This window comes from Maniola jurtina, chromosome 16 (genome assembly GCF_905333055.1).
Source record: "Maniola jurtina chromosome 16, ilManJurt1.1, whole genome shotgun sequence".
NCBI lineage: Eukaryota > Metazoa > Arthropoda > Insecta > Lepidoptera > Nymphalidae > Maniola > Maniola jurtina.
This window is the reverse complement of record NC_060044.1, coordinates 12,988,606-13,006,849: the sequence shown is the minus strand read 5'-3', so window position 1 is coordinate 13,006,849 and position 18,244 is coordinate 12,988,606. Positions and strand designations below refer to the sequence as shown.

The following is an 18,244-nucleotide window of genomic DNA, read 5'->3' as shown; positions in this document are numbered from 1 at the left end:
TTCCTTTAGGTACTTGTGCTATAACTTATAAGACCTACCTACCTGCTAAATTTCATGATTCTAGGTTTTATTTTTTTGCTAGCGTTTTAAGATATAGGTAAAATACCTAAATACAATCCAATGACAATAACCATTTGTCTTATTTTGTAGTTTTAATGATTTAGTTTTTTTCAAACCCGCAATGTAAAACGTGCAAAACAGGGCCAATGCCCCACCTACGACGCAGCATTGACCCCGCGTGGCCTATTTTTACGTAAATAGGCCACGCGGGTTCGTTAACCTCTAGCGTCAGTCAATTAATGTTTTATTTACAATATATTGTGAACTTTTAAAAATTACGGCATTTTTAAATTTTTATTTCGCGTTTTTTCACACCTACTACGCGACATTGACCTCGAGTGGCCTATTTACGTAACGATCGTTGACCTCTAGCGTCAGTCAGATGTTTAATTTGCAATATATTGTAAACTTTTAAAAAATACGGGATTTTTAAATTTTTATTTCGCGTTTTTTTTGTGGCACCGTATTAGTAATAATCAGTACTATCACCTGTTTTCGTTTTTGCTAGCGTTCTGGTTATACCTTGTTGAGTGGAGACCCGTGCTCTGTAGTCGACGAGCTCTAGGATTGTAGCTTTAAAATGTTTAAGCTATTATTCTAGGACACTAAAGTCAACTTAATTACAACTGCCTCAGTTTAGCTCAGTGTTGGTTGAGAAAGTTTGTTCTGTTAAGCAAATAGCCAACCAAGCGGTTTTATTTGCGTTTACGGGACAAAGTTGGAATCAGTTTATAACTGCTTGGATTTATTTCAGTGTATATATTTTTTAATTCCATTACAAAGTCAAGTGTCAAGTGCTTACCCTTGACTGCGATCTCACCTGGTGGTAAGTGATAATGCAGTCTTAAGATGGAAATGGTCTAACTTGGAGGGGATATGGCAATTTTGATTAAACCCACACACCTAATTGGTATCTAATGTCTACACGGCATCGTACAGCAACGCTTAATCGCTTGACGGCACGGTTTCGGGAATTAAAACCCCCAGAAATTCCTGACATGAACGGAAATACCCGCGTGCTAAATCACTGTAACACGACAGTGGAACAAGTGGAACCGGTTCGGAATTATTTCACAGTGTAATCATTCAACGTCGGTTTGGCCGAAGATGATCGATGATTACCGAGCGCTGAGGGAATCAACTTGCTTGTTCGTGAAACGATCGTGGGACGGGATGGATGTGATGCTTTCATACCACGAAATATTAAATTGATGATTCGCCCACTGTACCTATGTGTTATAGGTCTATAACACTCTACAGTTCTTTTCCGCTGATGCCAGTTATATTATGTACCTACTACCTAATATTTAACTAGGTTGTGGTTTCTTCGAATCGTTTATGATCTACCAGGTACAATGGTGTACGGTATGGTCATATAAAAAGTTCTGCATTCTATTCCCGACTGGGTCAGTTAAATAATTTATAATAACTTAACTGTCTCAGATCTGGTCTGGTGAAAACCATTTTCACGGCAACAGGGGTCAAGGAATAGTTTCATGGATTGAAACGCCCCTAGCGTAGGTACAAGAGTAAATCAATGTATCACGACAGCGGTAACAAGGATTGGATTATTTCACAGTGTAATCATTCAACGTCGCTGTTGCCGAAGATGATCGATGGGTAATCGAGCGCTGACGAAATCAACTTACTTGTTCGGGCTTTCGGTTTTAATTTAACAATCGTGCGACGGGGTGGATTGACCAGCCGTCGTGCCTCTTTTATACCACAAAACATTAGACTGAATTGAACATTAGAATTTACCCACTGCACAGGTTTAAGGTCTACAGTACTTTTTCCCTGACGCCAGATGTCGTACACAATTCAAATCCTTTATGATCAACCCGGTACAATGGTGTGTGGCGTGGACATATAAATAATAGGAAAGTCCCGAATTCGATTCTCGACTACGTACATCTTATCAAGTAATTTATAATTTGTTAACCGGCTCAGATCTGGTCTGGTGAAAACCAAGTTACCTAATACTCTCATGGCCTCATTCTCAAGGGGTGATTTCGAAGATAAATACCCCCCCCCCCCCCCCCCCATAGGTACCTACAAGAGAAAACCCCCTTACACCATCATCTAACAGGACTACGGAGTCTATAACAGTAAAAATCAAGGTAGCTTATACACATACAGGAGTAAACATTGGGACAAAATATTAAGCGTGTGGTATCCTTGGATGAATAAATACTCGTGGTATTCAGATGTTAGTTTGAGTATTTCCAAATAAGCGATCCATCAAAGTCGAATCGGGTCGAAAAATGATAAATTGCTTTGTGCCTCGGAAAATCGTTTGGAGTAACTGAAACCTCAGTTGATAAACCTTCTTTGTGATGTACCGTACCTACCTACTTAATGTAAGTAAGAAAAGAAGAAAGAAAAACGTTTATTATAAGGTCGACCTTCGAATCCTGGCAGTGTAATTTTAAAATCAGTTATTTTTACAGAAACGTTCTGTATGATAGGCATAGAAATTATTGCTGGTCATCGCATAAAAAAATTAGATGCCAATATTCACACTTCTCTATCTTGTTCTCAAATACCGTGAGCTGCACAACGATATGAAATACTTAGCGTGCTTAGAAAACACGACAATGACATTGTACTCATCTCCAGTGGTACCAACATAATAGGTTACATCGGGAAACATTGTGAAACTCGCACAATGCTGCCAACACCGAGACAAAAACTATGCGAGTTGCACAGTGTATAACTGGCATTGAAAAAGTTCTATTTGTCGTTGATGCATATTCATCTTCCATGACAATCGTGATGTAATCATGTACTAAGTGCATTACTAGGACACCAGTGGCGGTGCAACCGGTCGCGCTACCAACAAAATGAACGGAGGGTAGCTCACCAGCAGCGGGGTGATTCGCTGTGTTCAATACTGAATGATAGCAACCAAGCTCATTTGACATTTATTTTTATTGTCACTCCAGTGAAGTAATAAGTAGAACCAATCAATGTCAAAATATGAGCTCGGTGGTGTCCGCTTGGTTGCGCAACCAATTTAGTGGCGGTGTGGCGGCCGGGATCACCCACTGGGGCCACTGGCGATGTAACCATCACACTAATATTATAAAGGCGAAAGTTTGTATGTGTGTGTGTGTGTGTGTGTGTGTGTGTGTGTGTGTGTGTGTGTGTGTGTGTGTGTGTATGTTTGTTACTCTTTTACGAAATAACTACTGAATAGATTTGGCTGAAATTTGGAGTTGAGATAGATAATATCCTGGATTAGCACATAGGCTACTTTTTATCCCGGAAAATCAAAGGATTCCTACGGGATTTTAAAAAATCGAAATCCACGCGGGCGAAGCCGCGGGCATCTTCTAGTTAATAATAAGTCCATATCCACGTATGGGTGCTCTAAGTAACTTTTTACTTTAATAAATAAAAGGAGAGTCTGAACAGTAATTTCAATTACCAGCCCCGACCTTTGTGGCGACGGCGGGCAGTGGGACAATAATTACGGTAATGCATCGTCCCATGTAGCCCCATGGGGCCCATCGACCTACATATTGTACAGATTAAGCGTCGCTCTTTACTTTATACAGCAAATTGCGCTGGCGTTTTAAAAATAGTCATGTAATTGTTTCCTAGAACCTTTATAGATTCCGACAAGCTTTATGTTCAAATATTTATAAAAACTACTAAAAGTAATGCGGGCAGTAATACAGATCGCCTCATGTAGCCCCATGGGGCCCATCGATCTATGTATTGTTTAGATTATACCTCGCTCTTTACTTTATACATCAAATTATGCTGATGTTTCAAGGATATGTACAATCTATTTCCATAAACCGATAAACTAGTCACTTATCACAAAAACGCATAAGCAACGATATGCATTATGCGCGGCGCATACGACTTTCTTATCGCGAACTAACAATGAAATCATGATACAAGCACAAAATAGTGAAACAAGTGAATAGTTGTTAAACAATTTTATTATGACGTTTAAACTTTCGTGAGTGATTTCCATTATAAGTCTTTAGTCTACATAATATGCTAGGTACATATAGAATAGATTAATTTAATTTTGTGCAACCATCCCGCGCTCTGGTCACCAAATCCGTACACTTAAGGTTGCCTGTAAGAGATTGCTATAGCAATAAGGCCGCCTTTGCACCATCTAGTATAGTTTCTTCTGTGTAATTATGTTTCTCTATGTTTTTTTCTGTATATATGTTGTGTGTTTTTAAAATAAAATAAATAAATAATTACGGTTATACTCATATATTTAGTCGACGTAAGCTCGACAAGTTTCGAACCCCTCAGGGGTCCTACTTTATAGGGACTCAGCTCGCTGCGCGTCGCGATTGAGACTTCGTCGACTAAATACGTGAGCAGGCAAGGGCGGATCCAGCTTTGGCGCCAGGAGGGGGTCACATAGTAGTGGTCAAGTCAAGAACTTATAATTTAATTTTGATAACAATAGATACAAGTAAAAAGAAGGTACATAAGTCACGCAGCACTCTTTCAGTGAGTAGGTACCTACATATCTACCTATGGGATTTGTTTAGGGGGGGGGGGGTTATCCGGAGAAAAAATCTTCTACTCGACTTGACGGGGTGAATACCTAGTTGCTTAGTGGAATTTTACCTTTCAATTTGACCAAGATTGATTGAAGATTTGAACAAGATAGAATGCAACAAGAAACATGTGCGCGAGCGCAGCGAGCGTAATTTTTCTGTTACAGATAAAAAAGCGAGAGATGAACGAGCTCAGCCATAAAAAATGTTATGTTTTAAAGCACCTCACTCTACTTTTCTCATGAAAAATAAAGATTTTCTAGGGATATTCAAAAATGTAATCTCATGGGCATGAAGTTCCGGGTAACTACTACAAAAACAACTAATAGAATTAAAGCGCGAGCGAAGCGAGCGCGAAATTTTTATTAATTGTATTTACGAAATAATATTAGCGAAAGTACTTTTCAGGGCTTATCTTTTTAGGTAAAATTTGGTACTATTCAGTGGTACCTTGCATTGTATACCTAGGTATTTTATCCCAAAAAAACTGAGTTTCCACGGGGTTTGAACGAAGTTCCGGTAATCAACTAACACAATATAAAAGCGCGAACGAAGCGAGCGCAAATTTATTGATAGATTTACAAAAAACTTGTAAATTCGAGAACTAACTAGTATATTATGCATTTTGAAAACAATTTCTTTTGGCTACGGCCATGTTAACAATAATAACATTTAAGTTAAAACGCACGCACTGGAATAATGAGAAACTGATTGCTACCATTTCTTGTAATTAATGAATTTGCAGCAACAATTTTTAAGAATACTTATTTTATTTTTATTTTTATTTTATTTATTAGGTACGGTATAGTTACATGGTACACTCATAAACACATTAGGTATAGGTAGAAAGAAATTTTAGTTTTTTAACTTAGAACTAACTATGTTATGATATTGTGTTGAAGTTTAGTCGTTCCGATTGAGGTTAGGTCTAGCTAGACGTTACGTACTAAGTAGTCGACAAGCGCGCGCAAGTGTGGCGCGGTAAAATTCAAATTTTCGATGCGTTCGTTCCCAAACGTTTGCCATCATACAAAGTTATTATATTATATAAAAATTAATTAAATATTGAAGGTATGTAGTTACATAAAATCTGTATGGTGACAAAATATATAAATAAAATCATTATGTTCAATTAGTGGTCCATCTAAGCCCTGGAACCGGCTCAGGGGGGGGTCATGACCCCCATGACCCCCCCCCCCCCTGGATCCGCCGTTGTGAGCAGGTGTATACTATAGTATACTTATAGTTTTATTATGGTTTAAAACCTAGGTATCAATAGTTCAAAATCTCCTTCCTTGTATCAAACTACGTGTAAGTGTGTGACTGATTAATAAATCATTATTGATACACACAAAGCAGTTTAGTGCCATAAAAATCAATTTGTTCTTACAAAAATATTGACACGCATTTTTACGCAATTCAGACAAATAGAGTTCAGACAGAGGTCCAAATATTACATTTTGGTACGAGTTCTCTTAGACCTTAAATGATGTCAAAGCTTGCTAAAACAATAGTTCAAACATGGGCCGAATTTGGGACCTCCTTTTTCAACTCGAGTAATACAAAGAAAACAGATAGCTCAAGATAGATTGCTAAATTCTCTTTTGCAATAAAAGCGCTAGCAATATCGTTGGTTATAGTTATAAAGCAATCTCCCACGAATGGGCAGACTCGTTCCAGACTCTTCCCGAAGTTATTTGATTAGGAAAATAAATAATAATAAAATGGAACGCTTGAGCGAATGAAACGTATTACATTTCGGGAAAAAGAGCAAACAATAATTCATCGATACAGTTATTGAATCAATGTTTTTCGTATTTTCACGTTGAAGTGAAATCCAACTGTAACAAGTGTAAATTAAAAATTTATAACACCCCCGACAAGTGAAGGTTACAGTAACTAGAAAAGAGCTGATAACTTTCAAACGGCTGAACCGATTTTCTCGGATTAATAGCTAAAAACACTCTCGATCAAGCCACCTTACAAACAAAAAAAACTAAATTAAAATCGGTTCATTAGTTTAGGCGCTACGGTGCCACAGACAGATACACAGACACACAGATACACACGTCAAACTTATAACACCCCCCTTTTTGGGTCGGGGGTTAAAAATAAAATGTTAATGTACTATGGCAAATAAAAATAAAGACAGAATAACGGAACTCCAGTCACTAAGTTTTGTTTTTAAATCAACTATCTACAGGATGTTTTAAACTTTGACTTTTTACCCAATTACAGTAAAGTGTTGGTTTAGTAGTTTATTTTTATCACCCGACCCAAAAAGAGGGGTGTTATAAGTTTGACGTGTGTATCTGTCTGTGGCATCGTAACTCCTAAACTGATGAACCGATTTTAATTTAGTTTTTTTAGTTTGAAAGGTGGCTTGATTGAGAGTGTTCTTAGCCATTATCCAAGAAAATCGGTTCAGCCGTTTGAAAGTTATCAGCTCTTCTTCTAGTTACTGTAACCTTCACTTGTCGGGGGTGTTATAAATTTTTAATTTACACTTGTTAAATCAACTATCTACTCGATGTTTTAAACTTTGACTTTTTACCCGATTACAGGAAAGTGCGTAGTAGTTTATACATACATACATATATGTATTTATTCGTTACCCTTGTAACTACTACAGGTTAAATCAGTTTTACCCCAGAACGACAGTGCGGCATTGGAGCATGCCACCAGGTTGCATGCTACAACAATAATTTTTAAATAAAATGTACAAGAATCGTCGGCAAACCGTCGTACCACAATATTCAAATTCTACGGCACGAGCGACGGGATGTTGTCTCAACATAAAATAGACCGCATACCGTATTTAAGGCTAAAAATATATTTTTATATAGTTGTTATACAATATAGTTCCCATTAAATAGCCTGTTGCGTTGTCGTATGTTGAACACTCTCGATCAAGCCACCTTTCAAACAAAAAAAAAACGAAATTAAAATCGGTTCATTAGTTTAGGAGCTACGATGCCACAGACAGATACACAGATACACACGCCAATTTTATAACACCCTTCTTTTTGGGTCGGGAGTTAAAAATTATTGTTGTTAGCCCTTTTTAACCGTACTTGTAAAGGTATGTATTTACGTTAACTTAAATGAACGAACTTAGTTCTCAACAATTTTTCTACCGTAATACCTATTATATAATGAAGAAATTCTCTTTTCATAAATTACAAATGTTTACAAAAATTATGGAAAAGTTTTCTCAGTCTTGCTTCCTCCTTGAAAAACGTAAACAGAAAGTAGGCTTATGTAGTTTCCGTTTTCCTAAAGCCGCATAAAGCCGGCCCTGCGGCGATTCGAGCCCTTTTAAGTAGGGCAACTTGTTTGTACTATAATATTCATGTTTATGTTAACAAACATGATGATTTTTAGGGTTCCGTACCTCAAAAGAAAAATTGGCACCCTTATTTGATCACTTTGTTGTCCGTCTGTCGTGTCTATCAAGAAAACCTATACTTAGTTCCCTAGTTGACCGTTGACCTAGAAACCAGGTAGACCTAGTTGAATCATGAAATTGGGCAGGTAGGTAGGTCTTATAGCACAAGTAAAGGAAAAATCCGAAAACTGTGAATTTGTGGTTACTCACGAAAAAAATTGAAATGTGTTCATGAACGAATAAATTAGTATTTTCAATTTACAATGTAAGATACCGAATGGGGTATCATATGAAAGGACTTTACATGTACATTCAAAAACAGATTTTAATTATTTTTATGTAGAATGACAAAATGTCAGAAAAAATACCCGAGTACGGAACACTCGGTGCGCGAGTCTGACTCGCACTTCGCTAGTTTTTTCCAGCTTCGAGTTCAAATTATAAACAGAACAGACATAATTTAAAAAATACTATAACGTAGATATTACGTAAATATGTAGATATAAGCCGAAAATAACTTACTTACTACCAAAACTTCAGACACCTTTGAAAACATTATGGAAAATGTCAGGCATGAAAGTTTCCTCACGATGTTGTCTTCACCGTTAAAGCAAGTAGGATGAATGATGATGACCTAAAATCATTTCACTAATTCCCTTAATTCCTTTCAGCAATATTTTACAATAGGAAGCTATCTCACAAAAAGTCCTTAGCAATTCAATTTGCAGTAATAACTTAAACGTTGCTGGCAATTTAAAAGATCTGGCCATCCTGAAAACCTTTCTTCAGATCGTTACAAAAGCAATAATATCCCCGACCGCTACCTGAGTGCCCTTGACCCTATTGTACACGGTGGGAGACCTAGGGTTGCCGCTTACTCTCCAAATAAATGCTTATGAATAAATTTATCTATCGATTTCACTGAAAAAAATTGTTAAAAAAATAAAGATCACAATGGACGTCAAAAAATGGACGCGAAAATTAAGCCTCGATTGAGGGATATTACATGTTATTTAAGTGATTTATTATTGAATAGAAGCGGTAAATTCAAAAGCACACAAGTAAAAGTTTATATGAATACAAGAATCTTCCATTTCTAATGAGTGATTTTTCAAATCCCCACATGTTACAGAAACCCAATTTTTCAGTTGATTTTAAAAACTGCTTATTAATAAATAATTAATGCACTAATTACACAAGCGTAGCATATTTTTTTGGTTTATTGGAAATTGTTATATATTTTCCCACCCCACTTCTATTCAAAAATTGTTTTGAACATGAATTAAGTATTCCATCTTCGACGGTTTTGAAATATCATTTCAAGAGGCAGCCCTGAAAATAATCAATTTCAATGCAAAACAGACTCTACCACCGCCATGTAGAGCTACAATTCGTGTGCACATCACACTCCAATTTTATGCGATTCAATATCGCTGCGTATATCTTTTTCTAGTTTTATTATTCACGCTCACGATTGCGAGTGTTCGAGTTTTTGAGCACTCATCTTACTCAGCTAATATTGTGATGATTCTGTCTCATGAATTTTTGAATTTGGAACACTCTCCACTTCTCACAAAATATCATCAGTAAACTAGTAGGTATCAACATTCGCTACTCATGTATCAACATGTCGTCAACCGCGTCGTCGAAGCTAAACTCTAGAGACTAGAGAAGGGCAAAGGCTACTTTTAAAACGTTTTCATTTTGGTGAATGTTTTTTCCGTGCTCAGCGCATGTGTCACACTTATAATGGTTTGCTACATTAATTTAACTTGGAATTACGATCAACAGCGCTGATATTGGAATTGAAACAGTCGAGAGAGTGGATTTTGGTGCTACGTAAATGTGTTAACTAAAAGTTAAAACATATTCTAAATACAAACCTTTAAATAGCAAATAATAGACACATTATAAATTTACGGGCTCTATTAAAATGTCGTGGAATTTTGGTTTACGAAATTCACAGAAAGAATCTTTCTGATAGTTTATTCAATAAAAGTCGACGAAAATCGATCTACAAAAAGTTACCAACTTTTTGTGGGACGAAAATCGGCCATTGCTTTTTTCCATTTATAATTTAGTTACATTATAATAATTGGCTATTGTTAGACAATGTTACAAACTTCATATTTATCAGTTTTGTACAATGTTTTTTCTACAATAAAGATATTTTTTACTTTGTTTTTTTAAACTACTAAATATAAAGAACGAGATTATTAGGTATAAGATAACATGGTTTACTTATTAAAATTTGTTTCAGAGATTTATCTAGTATTTATTTTTTAGTTAAAGTTTTAGTATTGTTAGATATAGTTACTCAATAATTTGTATGTTTCTTCCGTTTTATTTAAAAAGCAGTGTTTTGACCAGCTACTGGCATCGATACGAATCTGCAATTTCTTATGTGGTAAGAAAATCGAATTTACAACACACAGTTTGCAAAATTATTAAAAATTGTAAGATAGTTACAATTAGCTTTGAAATGGTGAGAATTAACATAGTTTTCTAGATGTAACTTTTTGTTACTTACTAATAAATTTTTAGAAAATAATATTATAGAAAACTTAGCTTCCAAATTTTAAAATCTTTTTTCTCTTACTAATAAATTATTTTTTCTTCAAGTAAAATGTTATAAAAATAAGTTTTAAAATAGATACTTACTCAATTTATTGGAAAACATTTTACTGGGAACCTAAGTATATAAAATTAAACTGACTTGTATAATATTTACTCTAACAAAATTGAATAATGTTTATTTTAATAAATCACAGTTGTTGGAAAACAAAAGAAAATAGAATCCAAGTTTTCTCGAAAAACACTAAATCAGATCTTTTGTTTTGCTCTGAACAAATAATGGGGCTTAAACTGTTTAAATTCAAAATAAAACAGCCTTATCTGGTTTTACAAAGGTAATTCAAGTCGGTTTTGTATTCTGTAGGTAGGTTTAATTTATTTATTCTTTGATACTAGACTAGCTGATCAGCCTGGCTTCATTCGGGTGCATTTGATAAACTTTTATACAAAGTGTTAGATAATGTACAGAACACCCTAGCAAGTTGAGGTTAGGACCGATGTCTAGATATACCAAGAAAATGAGCCTCGTATCACGCTATGAGGCTCATTAGGGTTCCTTACCTCAAAAGAAAAAAATGAACTCTTATAGGATCACTTCGTTGTCTGTCTGTATGTTTGTCCGTTTGTCCGTCTGTTGTCTCCGTCAAGAAAGCCTATAGGGTACTTCCCGTTGACCTAGAACCATGAGGCAGATACTTATGTAGATCTTACAGAAAAATCCAAAAACCGTGAATTTGTGGTTACACCACAAAAAAGTGGTATTTCTTACGATGGTACGGAGCCCTACGTATGCGAATCCGACTCGTACTTGACTCTTTTTTTTATAATTAGGTCTGTATTGACAACAAAATAGCTACTTCACTATTCAATTGGCCCAGCTAATGAGTTTCTCGACCGCAATAAGCCTAAATACGTTTGATAGCTCCATAATTTTCGCAATAACTGTCCTTTAGTACTAACCTTTAGAAATGGTTTAGCACTTAAGATAATTATCATTATAATGGCAAAATATAAAGGTTAATAATTTTGCAATTTAAAAGATCGCATTAAGTTAATAATGGTAATAAATAATATAAATTGGTACTTAACCTTACAAGAGATGGCACTTTGCTTGATAAATTTTATTAATTAGCCACTTAACTCTATAAACCACAAGAAAACCTGTACTAAACATAGGTAATAAATTTTTTTCTTCTATGTTTGTGAGCTACCACGATGCTTTGAAGTGTTTTACGCCGAAGCAACAAAATGCGACAATGAGGCATGCCACAAATGAAAACAACTCTAGCCTAAGTGTATACAGAGAAGCAGGCCGCGCAGCACAGCACAGGGCAGGGCAGCATAGATCAAACTGCGTGTTCATCAAACTGGACAGATCTCGATGGTTCTTATACCAAAATTTAGAGGAATCTTTGCTCCTATTTTTTGCTTTTTTGTTAAAATCTTATCAAATTTGTATAATAGTCGTCTGAACATGGCGGTGAAAACTGGCGATTTTTTCGGGTTTTCGGATTGTCATATTTATTTTCGTGATTATGTTTTGGAAAAAAGGAAACATACCGGCACGCATTAATGAAACCTAGATTTTTATTTAAAAAATCATTGCTCTAGAGACATTATCCACGAAGGAAACAGCAGAATACGTTTGTATGGAGAAAAGCCCACTATCGTTTGCTACGTATATGAAACTAGCATGACTCGCGCGAGCTCTTGTTCAGTCTATTGCAAATCGCAAGACAAGCAACATGAGTTTTATTCTCTGAATCAGATTTTGGAATAATATGAATAAAAATAGAAAATCTTATGGAAAAGTGAATACATGAAAAAGAGAAAGACCTTTAAACTACCGAGGCTTTTAAAGATATCTTTATATCATAGTCAGAAAATATATTGTATACTAAAATATCCGAGTCATTGTGTTGTAACGTTGAAATATTACTTGTCTACAAACGCAACGTTTCAATACCTTCCTGAAGGTATTGAAACATTATTCATCGTCACACTATTGATTTATAAATGCTATGGCCTGCCATTGTTAATATTGTTTATACCATGACTAGCTGATGCCCGCGATTTCGTTTGCGTGGATATAGGGTTTTTAAAAATCTTTTAATATTCTGGGATAAAAAGTAGCCTATATGTTAATCCAGGGTATAATCTATCTCCATTCCAAATTTCAGCCAAATCTGGCAGTTTTTGCGTGAAAGAGTAACAAACATACACACTATTTAACTCATAGTTACATTAAAAAGCTTTTTTTCACGTTGAACTTATTTATTTTATGAGCAAATTATAAATTAATATAATAAATAGGTACAGCCACAAGCCGTAAATTGTTTAGCACCTTAGTGATCATATTCGCGTGGCACGGTTAAACACGTGTGTGACAGGCTTTTGATGCGATAGTTTCGCGGAATTGCTAATATGTTTTTTATGTGGGCGATGATGCCGCCCACTTTGAAAATATGTGGGTGTCAAGAAAAGCTCACAAAATAGTATGAATTGTAAGCAATATCTATTTATAACTTTAAGTTGGAAAGACTTATTGCTAACAGAAATACCTACCGGTTGTTAGTACCTACTAATAACATAATTTGGATCTATTTTGCAAATTTCAATATCGAATTCAGTATGAAAATAATCTCGGCCCGTCTACTATAATGTGATATCAGCTTAAATCTGAAGATAGTACAGTCAGCTAGTCCATAGTCGCTTATACTGGCGTGTGCAAACCTAGCTTTGTTGCTGACTGTACATAATAACAAATTAGAAGTCTGTTTTAGAATTAACCCGTCCCACACGTATCCTAAAAGTTCCTAAAAAAGTAACATCATGTATTATTTCCAGATTATTTGAAGAGAACCAAGATCTGCTGAACATGTTCGAAAAGTTCCGCCACTATCGAACAAAAGAGGAACAGATCAATTCGATGGAACTGGCGGAGCACGCGAACAACGTGATGAATACCCTGGACGAAGGGATCAAGGGGCTGGATGATTTGGACAACTTCTTTGAGTACATACACCAAGTTGGAGCCAGCCATAGACGGATACCGGGGTTTAAAGTAGAGTATTTTTGGGTAAGTTTAAACATATTTTTTGTTTGTTTTAGTGATATACAGCCCAAAATCATTATTGATCAATAATAATTCGACGACCTTCCTACCGCAGTGGTGAGCGCTGTGTTCTTATTATTGGAAGGTCCAGGGATTCGATTCCCGGCACCAGAAATTTGGAATTTTATAATTTCTACATTTTCTTTCGTCTGCTCTGGTTAGAGGCCATGGCCGTGGTTAGTTACCACCCTACCGGCAAAGCCATGCCACCAAGCGATTGAGCGCCCCAATACGAGGTAGATGCAGCTTTACATAGCATACCTAAAAGACCGGTCAAGTGCCGAAGTGCGAATCGGACCCGTTGACGAAGGGTTCCGTACAACAAATATTTTTTTTAATGTTTTTGAATTTTCATGGCATCCATTTGAAGTTTTTATTGTTTGTTTTATAGCGGCAATAGAAATACACACTTAGCGTTTCAACTCTCTACCTATTATTATGGTTCATAAGATACACCTCGCTGACTGATAGACAAACGGACAGCGGAGGCTTAGTAACAGGGTTCCGTGACACCCTTCGGGTATGGGGTCCTTAAAAAGGTTCCAGCTCGTCTCGTCTCTCTGTAAATAATAATTAACTAAGGAATTTTTAGATAGGGAGTAAAATTTTTAATACTTTCCGAGAATTTGCCGGAGCTTATCAAAAGCTTGCCTGTAAAAAGCTAATGTTTTATTGAGATATTCGCGGAATACGGTTCAGGGTGACCTTTGACCCCCAATAATGTTGTAAGCTGAACTCGGGTCGATAGAGACATTTGACATTTTGGTTAAAGCCCAATAGTTGGAGCCATATATTCAAGGTTCACACTAAAATACCTTTAGGGACTGAAGTTGTTAGATTATAGAAAAATCAGCTTGCTGTTCCTTGTTATAATTTAACTAGTCTCAAGAATACAATCTAGCCCTGTGTTTCAAATAAATCAATATATAAGTATATTGATTTATTCAAATAAATCAATACATATAAGTATATTGATTTATTTGAAACACAGGGCAGTTAGATCAATCAATCATTTATTTATTACCACATTTGCCATGCAATGGCGTTGCGAATGTATTATACCTAATAATACAAAATGGTAAATATCAAGTTCATTACATTGTTGACGATACTACAACTAATAGTAATCATATTGTTTTAATGTAGAATATAAAGTTTTAACTTAAAGTCTATAATTACTCAATTTTAAGTCAAAGAATTCCTTAAGGTCATAAAAATTGTGCATATTAAGCCACTAGAGAATTCCCGGGACTTCGTCCCCGTGGATGTAGGTTTTGAAGATCCCGTGGAAAATGTTTGGTTTCCCGTTATAAAAGTTGTCTATGTCAATAACATGGACGCAAGCAGCCTCGGTACTTTTCATACAAATCGGTTGAGCAGATGGGTCTTTAGGAATCCCGTGGGAACTCTTTGATTTTTGGGATAAAAAGTAGCCTATATCCATCCCCGGGATATAAGCTAACCCTGTACCTTTCGCCAGAATCGGTTAAACTGTTGGGCCGTGAAAAGGTAGCAGACAGACAGACAGACACACTTTCGCATTTATAGTATTATAGTATGGATTTAAATAGTCCAATTTAAAATACATAGTTTAAAAGGCAATAATTTGTAGTCGTAAAAAGTTAATTAACCGACCGATGTGACGCATTTTTTAATATCTAATAGAGTGAATATGTTATTCCAAAAAAACCGAAATACGAGTAGCTACATCGTAACTTCAAAGGGTTCCCATAAACTTCAGAGATAATATTACATGATTGAGTCCCTTTGGGTTTAAGAAAAGATTGACCCTTAAGGTGATCTCGTACCACGAAACTTGCAAGAGCCGCAAGAAGCGCACGCAACACATTACCACACTACTTATACTAACTGAAAATGCGTTTATAGTCATGAACACTAATTACTACTTTTCGGCATAAAAGTTGAGTTTGTTGCAAAATTATTTGGATTGGCCTCATAAGAATTCTCAGAGTCACACAGCGGACGATGGAGAGAGTTATACACGGAGTTTCTCTACGTGATCAAATCAGAACTATTTAGATCCGTAGAAGAACCGGATGAAACACGGATGGGCATTATCTAGTTTTTAATGACGTAAAATCTGTCTGTTGCAACTCTTGCGGCTCTACCGGCTCTTGGGATCACCATCCTTCCATCCATGATGGTTACTATTTTTTCGTAACCATCTACGAACTTTAATTAGTAGAAATTTAAGATTTAATACCTTTGTCTTTCTGTCATTGGTCAGTCAAGAATATTTTGACCGGGTTCGTAATGGAATAAAAGTAAAGTCTTTTTGTAACTTGTTATTAATCATTAATTAATATTAATAATCGGTTATTTGATTAATTAAAACTAGTGTTCATTATGTAGTCCGCTGCGAGCCCGATTACCCTTGATTAGTAACCAATTACAAAAAGACTTGCATACATTAATCTTATCTCGTTCGTTATAAGCCCGCACAAAATATTATTGTTTAATAACCAGTTACAAAAAGACGAAGTATTGAAATCTTTCTACATAGCTGGTTACTAAAAAATAGTGGTAGTAACGTGGATGGAACCAATTCTGCGAAATTTGCAGATCTCGATGTATGCGATCACCTTTATTGAGAAAAAGTTCCACATAGTTCCGATATCAATTTCCTTGCAAATGATGGCCTCTTGACGGATTTGCCTCGATTTGTAATAATATTATGTCGCTCGAAATATTGTTGGGTGGAATATTCAAATATTGTTTGGTAGAATATTTAATTTTGTCGACCTCTGTAGCGTAACAGCGGGGCTTTCATGCAAAACAAGTATTGAATTCAATGAATACAATGTTCTAGCGACCCCCCCTCAGCTTAGCATAGGTGTACCGTGTAATGTAGATACTAATGTAGTGTCGGTGTGAGCATTTTGTTAATTTCAAAAGATTAAAATAGTAGTTTTGATGAAAGCTCTCAGTCGGCTTGATTTCTTCCGACAACTTAAACAATTATCGTCATATCTCAACAAATTAACAAAAAACAATATTAAATTATACGAATAAACCTTCCTCATGAATCACTTTATTTACTGATGCAAACCGCATTAAAGAAAATACAGAGGGATAGTTAAAGAGCTGGAGAGTGACAATCAAAGAGTTCCCACGTAATTTTTAAATGCCTAAACCCACGCGAACGAAATCACGGGCATCGGCTAGATCCAAATATTCGTTAAGAAGCTTTGCCTCAATTTACGTACGACGTTTTACGATTCCATTCCGTAAAACATTATAAATGAAGACCGAAGCTTTTAAAGCTTTTATAGATACAAAAAAATAAATATCACTAACGTATCTCTAATATTTGTAATATTTGTTCCAGAAAATAGAGACGCCGTTCCTGGCGGCGGTGGAAGCGACGCTCGGCGACAGGTACACGCCGAACGTGGAGAATATTTACAAAATCACCATAAAATTCATCCTGCAGACTCTCGTAGAGGGCTACGAGAAATCCGCGAAAGCTGGCGCGAACGCAAACACTACGTGAGCGGGATTTTACAGAAACACGATTTACAAAACTCTCCGTGAGCGGCTTTTTACACAGAAATGTGTATTCGATTTGCGATTTGAATCTGACGGAATCTCGATTGCCGGTTACCATTTCCGTATCACAGGAATATGTTGAGACATTGCATATTTTCGGAATGTTTGTTCTTATCTAATTTGTGTTACAAAAATGTTGGAACATATTTTTGTAATTCCAATTAGGGCATTCCACGTCTTATATCAGAAACATTAAACGTTTCGTGCGAGTGAATTTTTTAAATATTTTGTGCAAAACCTTTACAAAAATATGTTGAAACATATTTTTGGAATATTCGTTCGTATCTAAGGCTCAACGCATACCTGTAGGGCGGAGTGGAACTAATTCACAGCGTACCTTCTTTTTAGTGGCGCGTCAAACTAGGCTTTATTTACTTTGACATGGTGATGGAGACCACTACTGGTGGTGGAAAATTTGCGCCATTTTTTTCATAATACCAATTGCAACCGTATTTCAAAGTAAACAGAGTTGAGTTTAAGGTGTAGTAAAAAGTGAAGCTGCGTTTCGGCTCCAATGCACTCTATACGTATGCGTTGCACTAAAATGATTAGCTCGTGGTTCGACTTTCGGGATTTGGCAAATGATTCGAGTTTCGGAAAACTTTACAATAATTCGGCATTCGCCAAATCAACTTTCAACTCAACTCAAAATCAACAAGTCGCGCTATTCGGAATTTTGATGAATTTTTAAAATAAAGTTAGCAAATCAGACGGCCGGCAGACGTGACATTCTGTGACAGCGAATATTCCTTCCTGTGGTGTATTTTTTTTATTCAGTAAAGGCAAGCGCTTGACCACAATCAAATCTAATGGAAAGTGATGATGTGGTCTAAGATGGGACGTGTTTACCTAGAAGGTGCCTATTCACTCTTGTTTTAAAGATACCCAGATTGTAATTGGTTGGTTGGTGTATTAGATATATCCTGGAAAAATAAAGAATTCCAGCGGGATTTTTAAAAAAACCTATATTTTCGCCAAAGATACAATTGCCGCCGGCCA

General features: G+C 36.0%; 1 protein-coding gene across 2 annotated transcripts in view; it reads left to right on the top strand.

Annotated features, from left to right (window-relative positions):
* Positions 1-17,937, top strand: part of LOC123873225 (neuroglobin-like) — an 87,527-nt gene extending 69,590 nt beyond the window's left edge. For both annotated transcript variants that reach the window (XM_045917966.1, XM_045917965.1), the window contains exons 3-4: positions 13,408-13,639; positions 17,025-17,937. In XM_045917966.1, coding sequence (XP_045773922.1) covers positions 13,408-13,639; positions 17,025-17,189 — 397 coding nt within the window. In that variant the 3' untranslated portion in view covers positions 17,190-17,937. The remainder of the gene's footprint in view (positions 1-13,407; positions 13,640-17,024) is intronic.
* Positions 17,938-18,244: the final 307 nt, after the last annotated feature.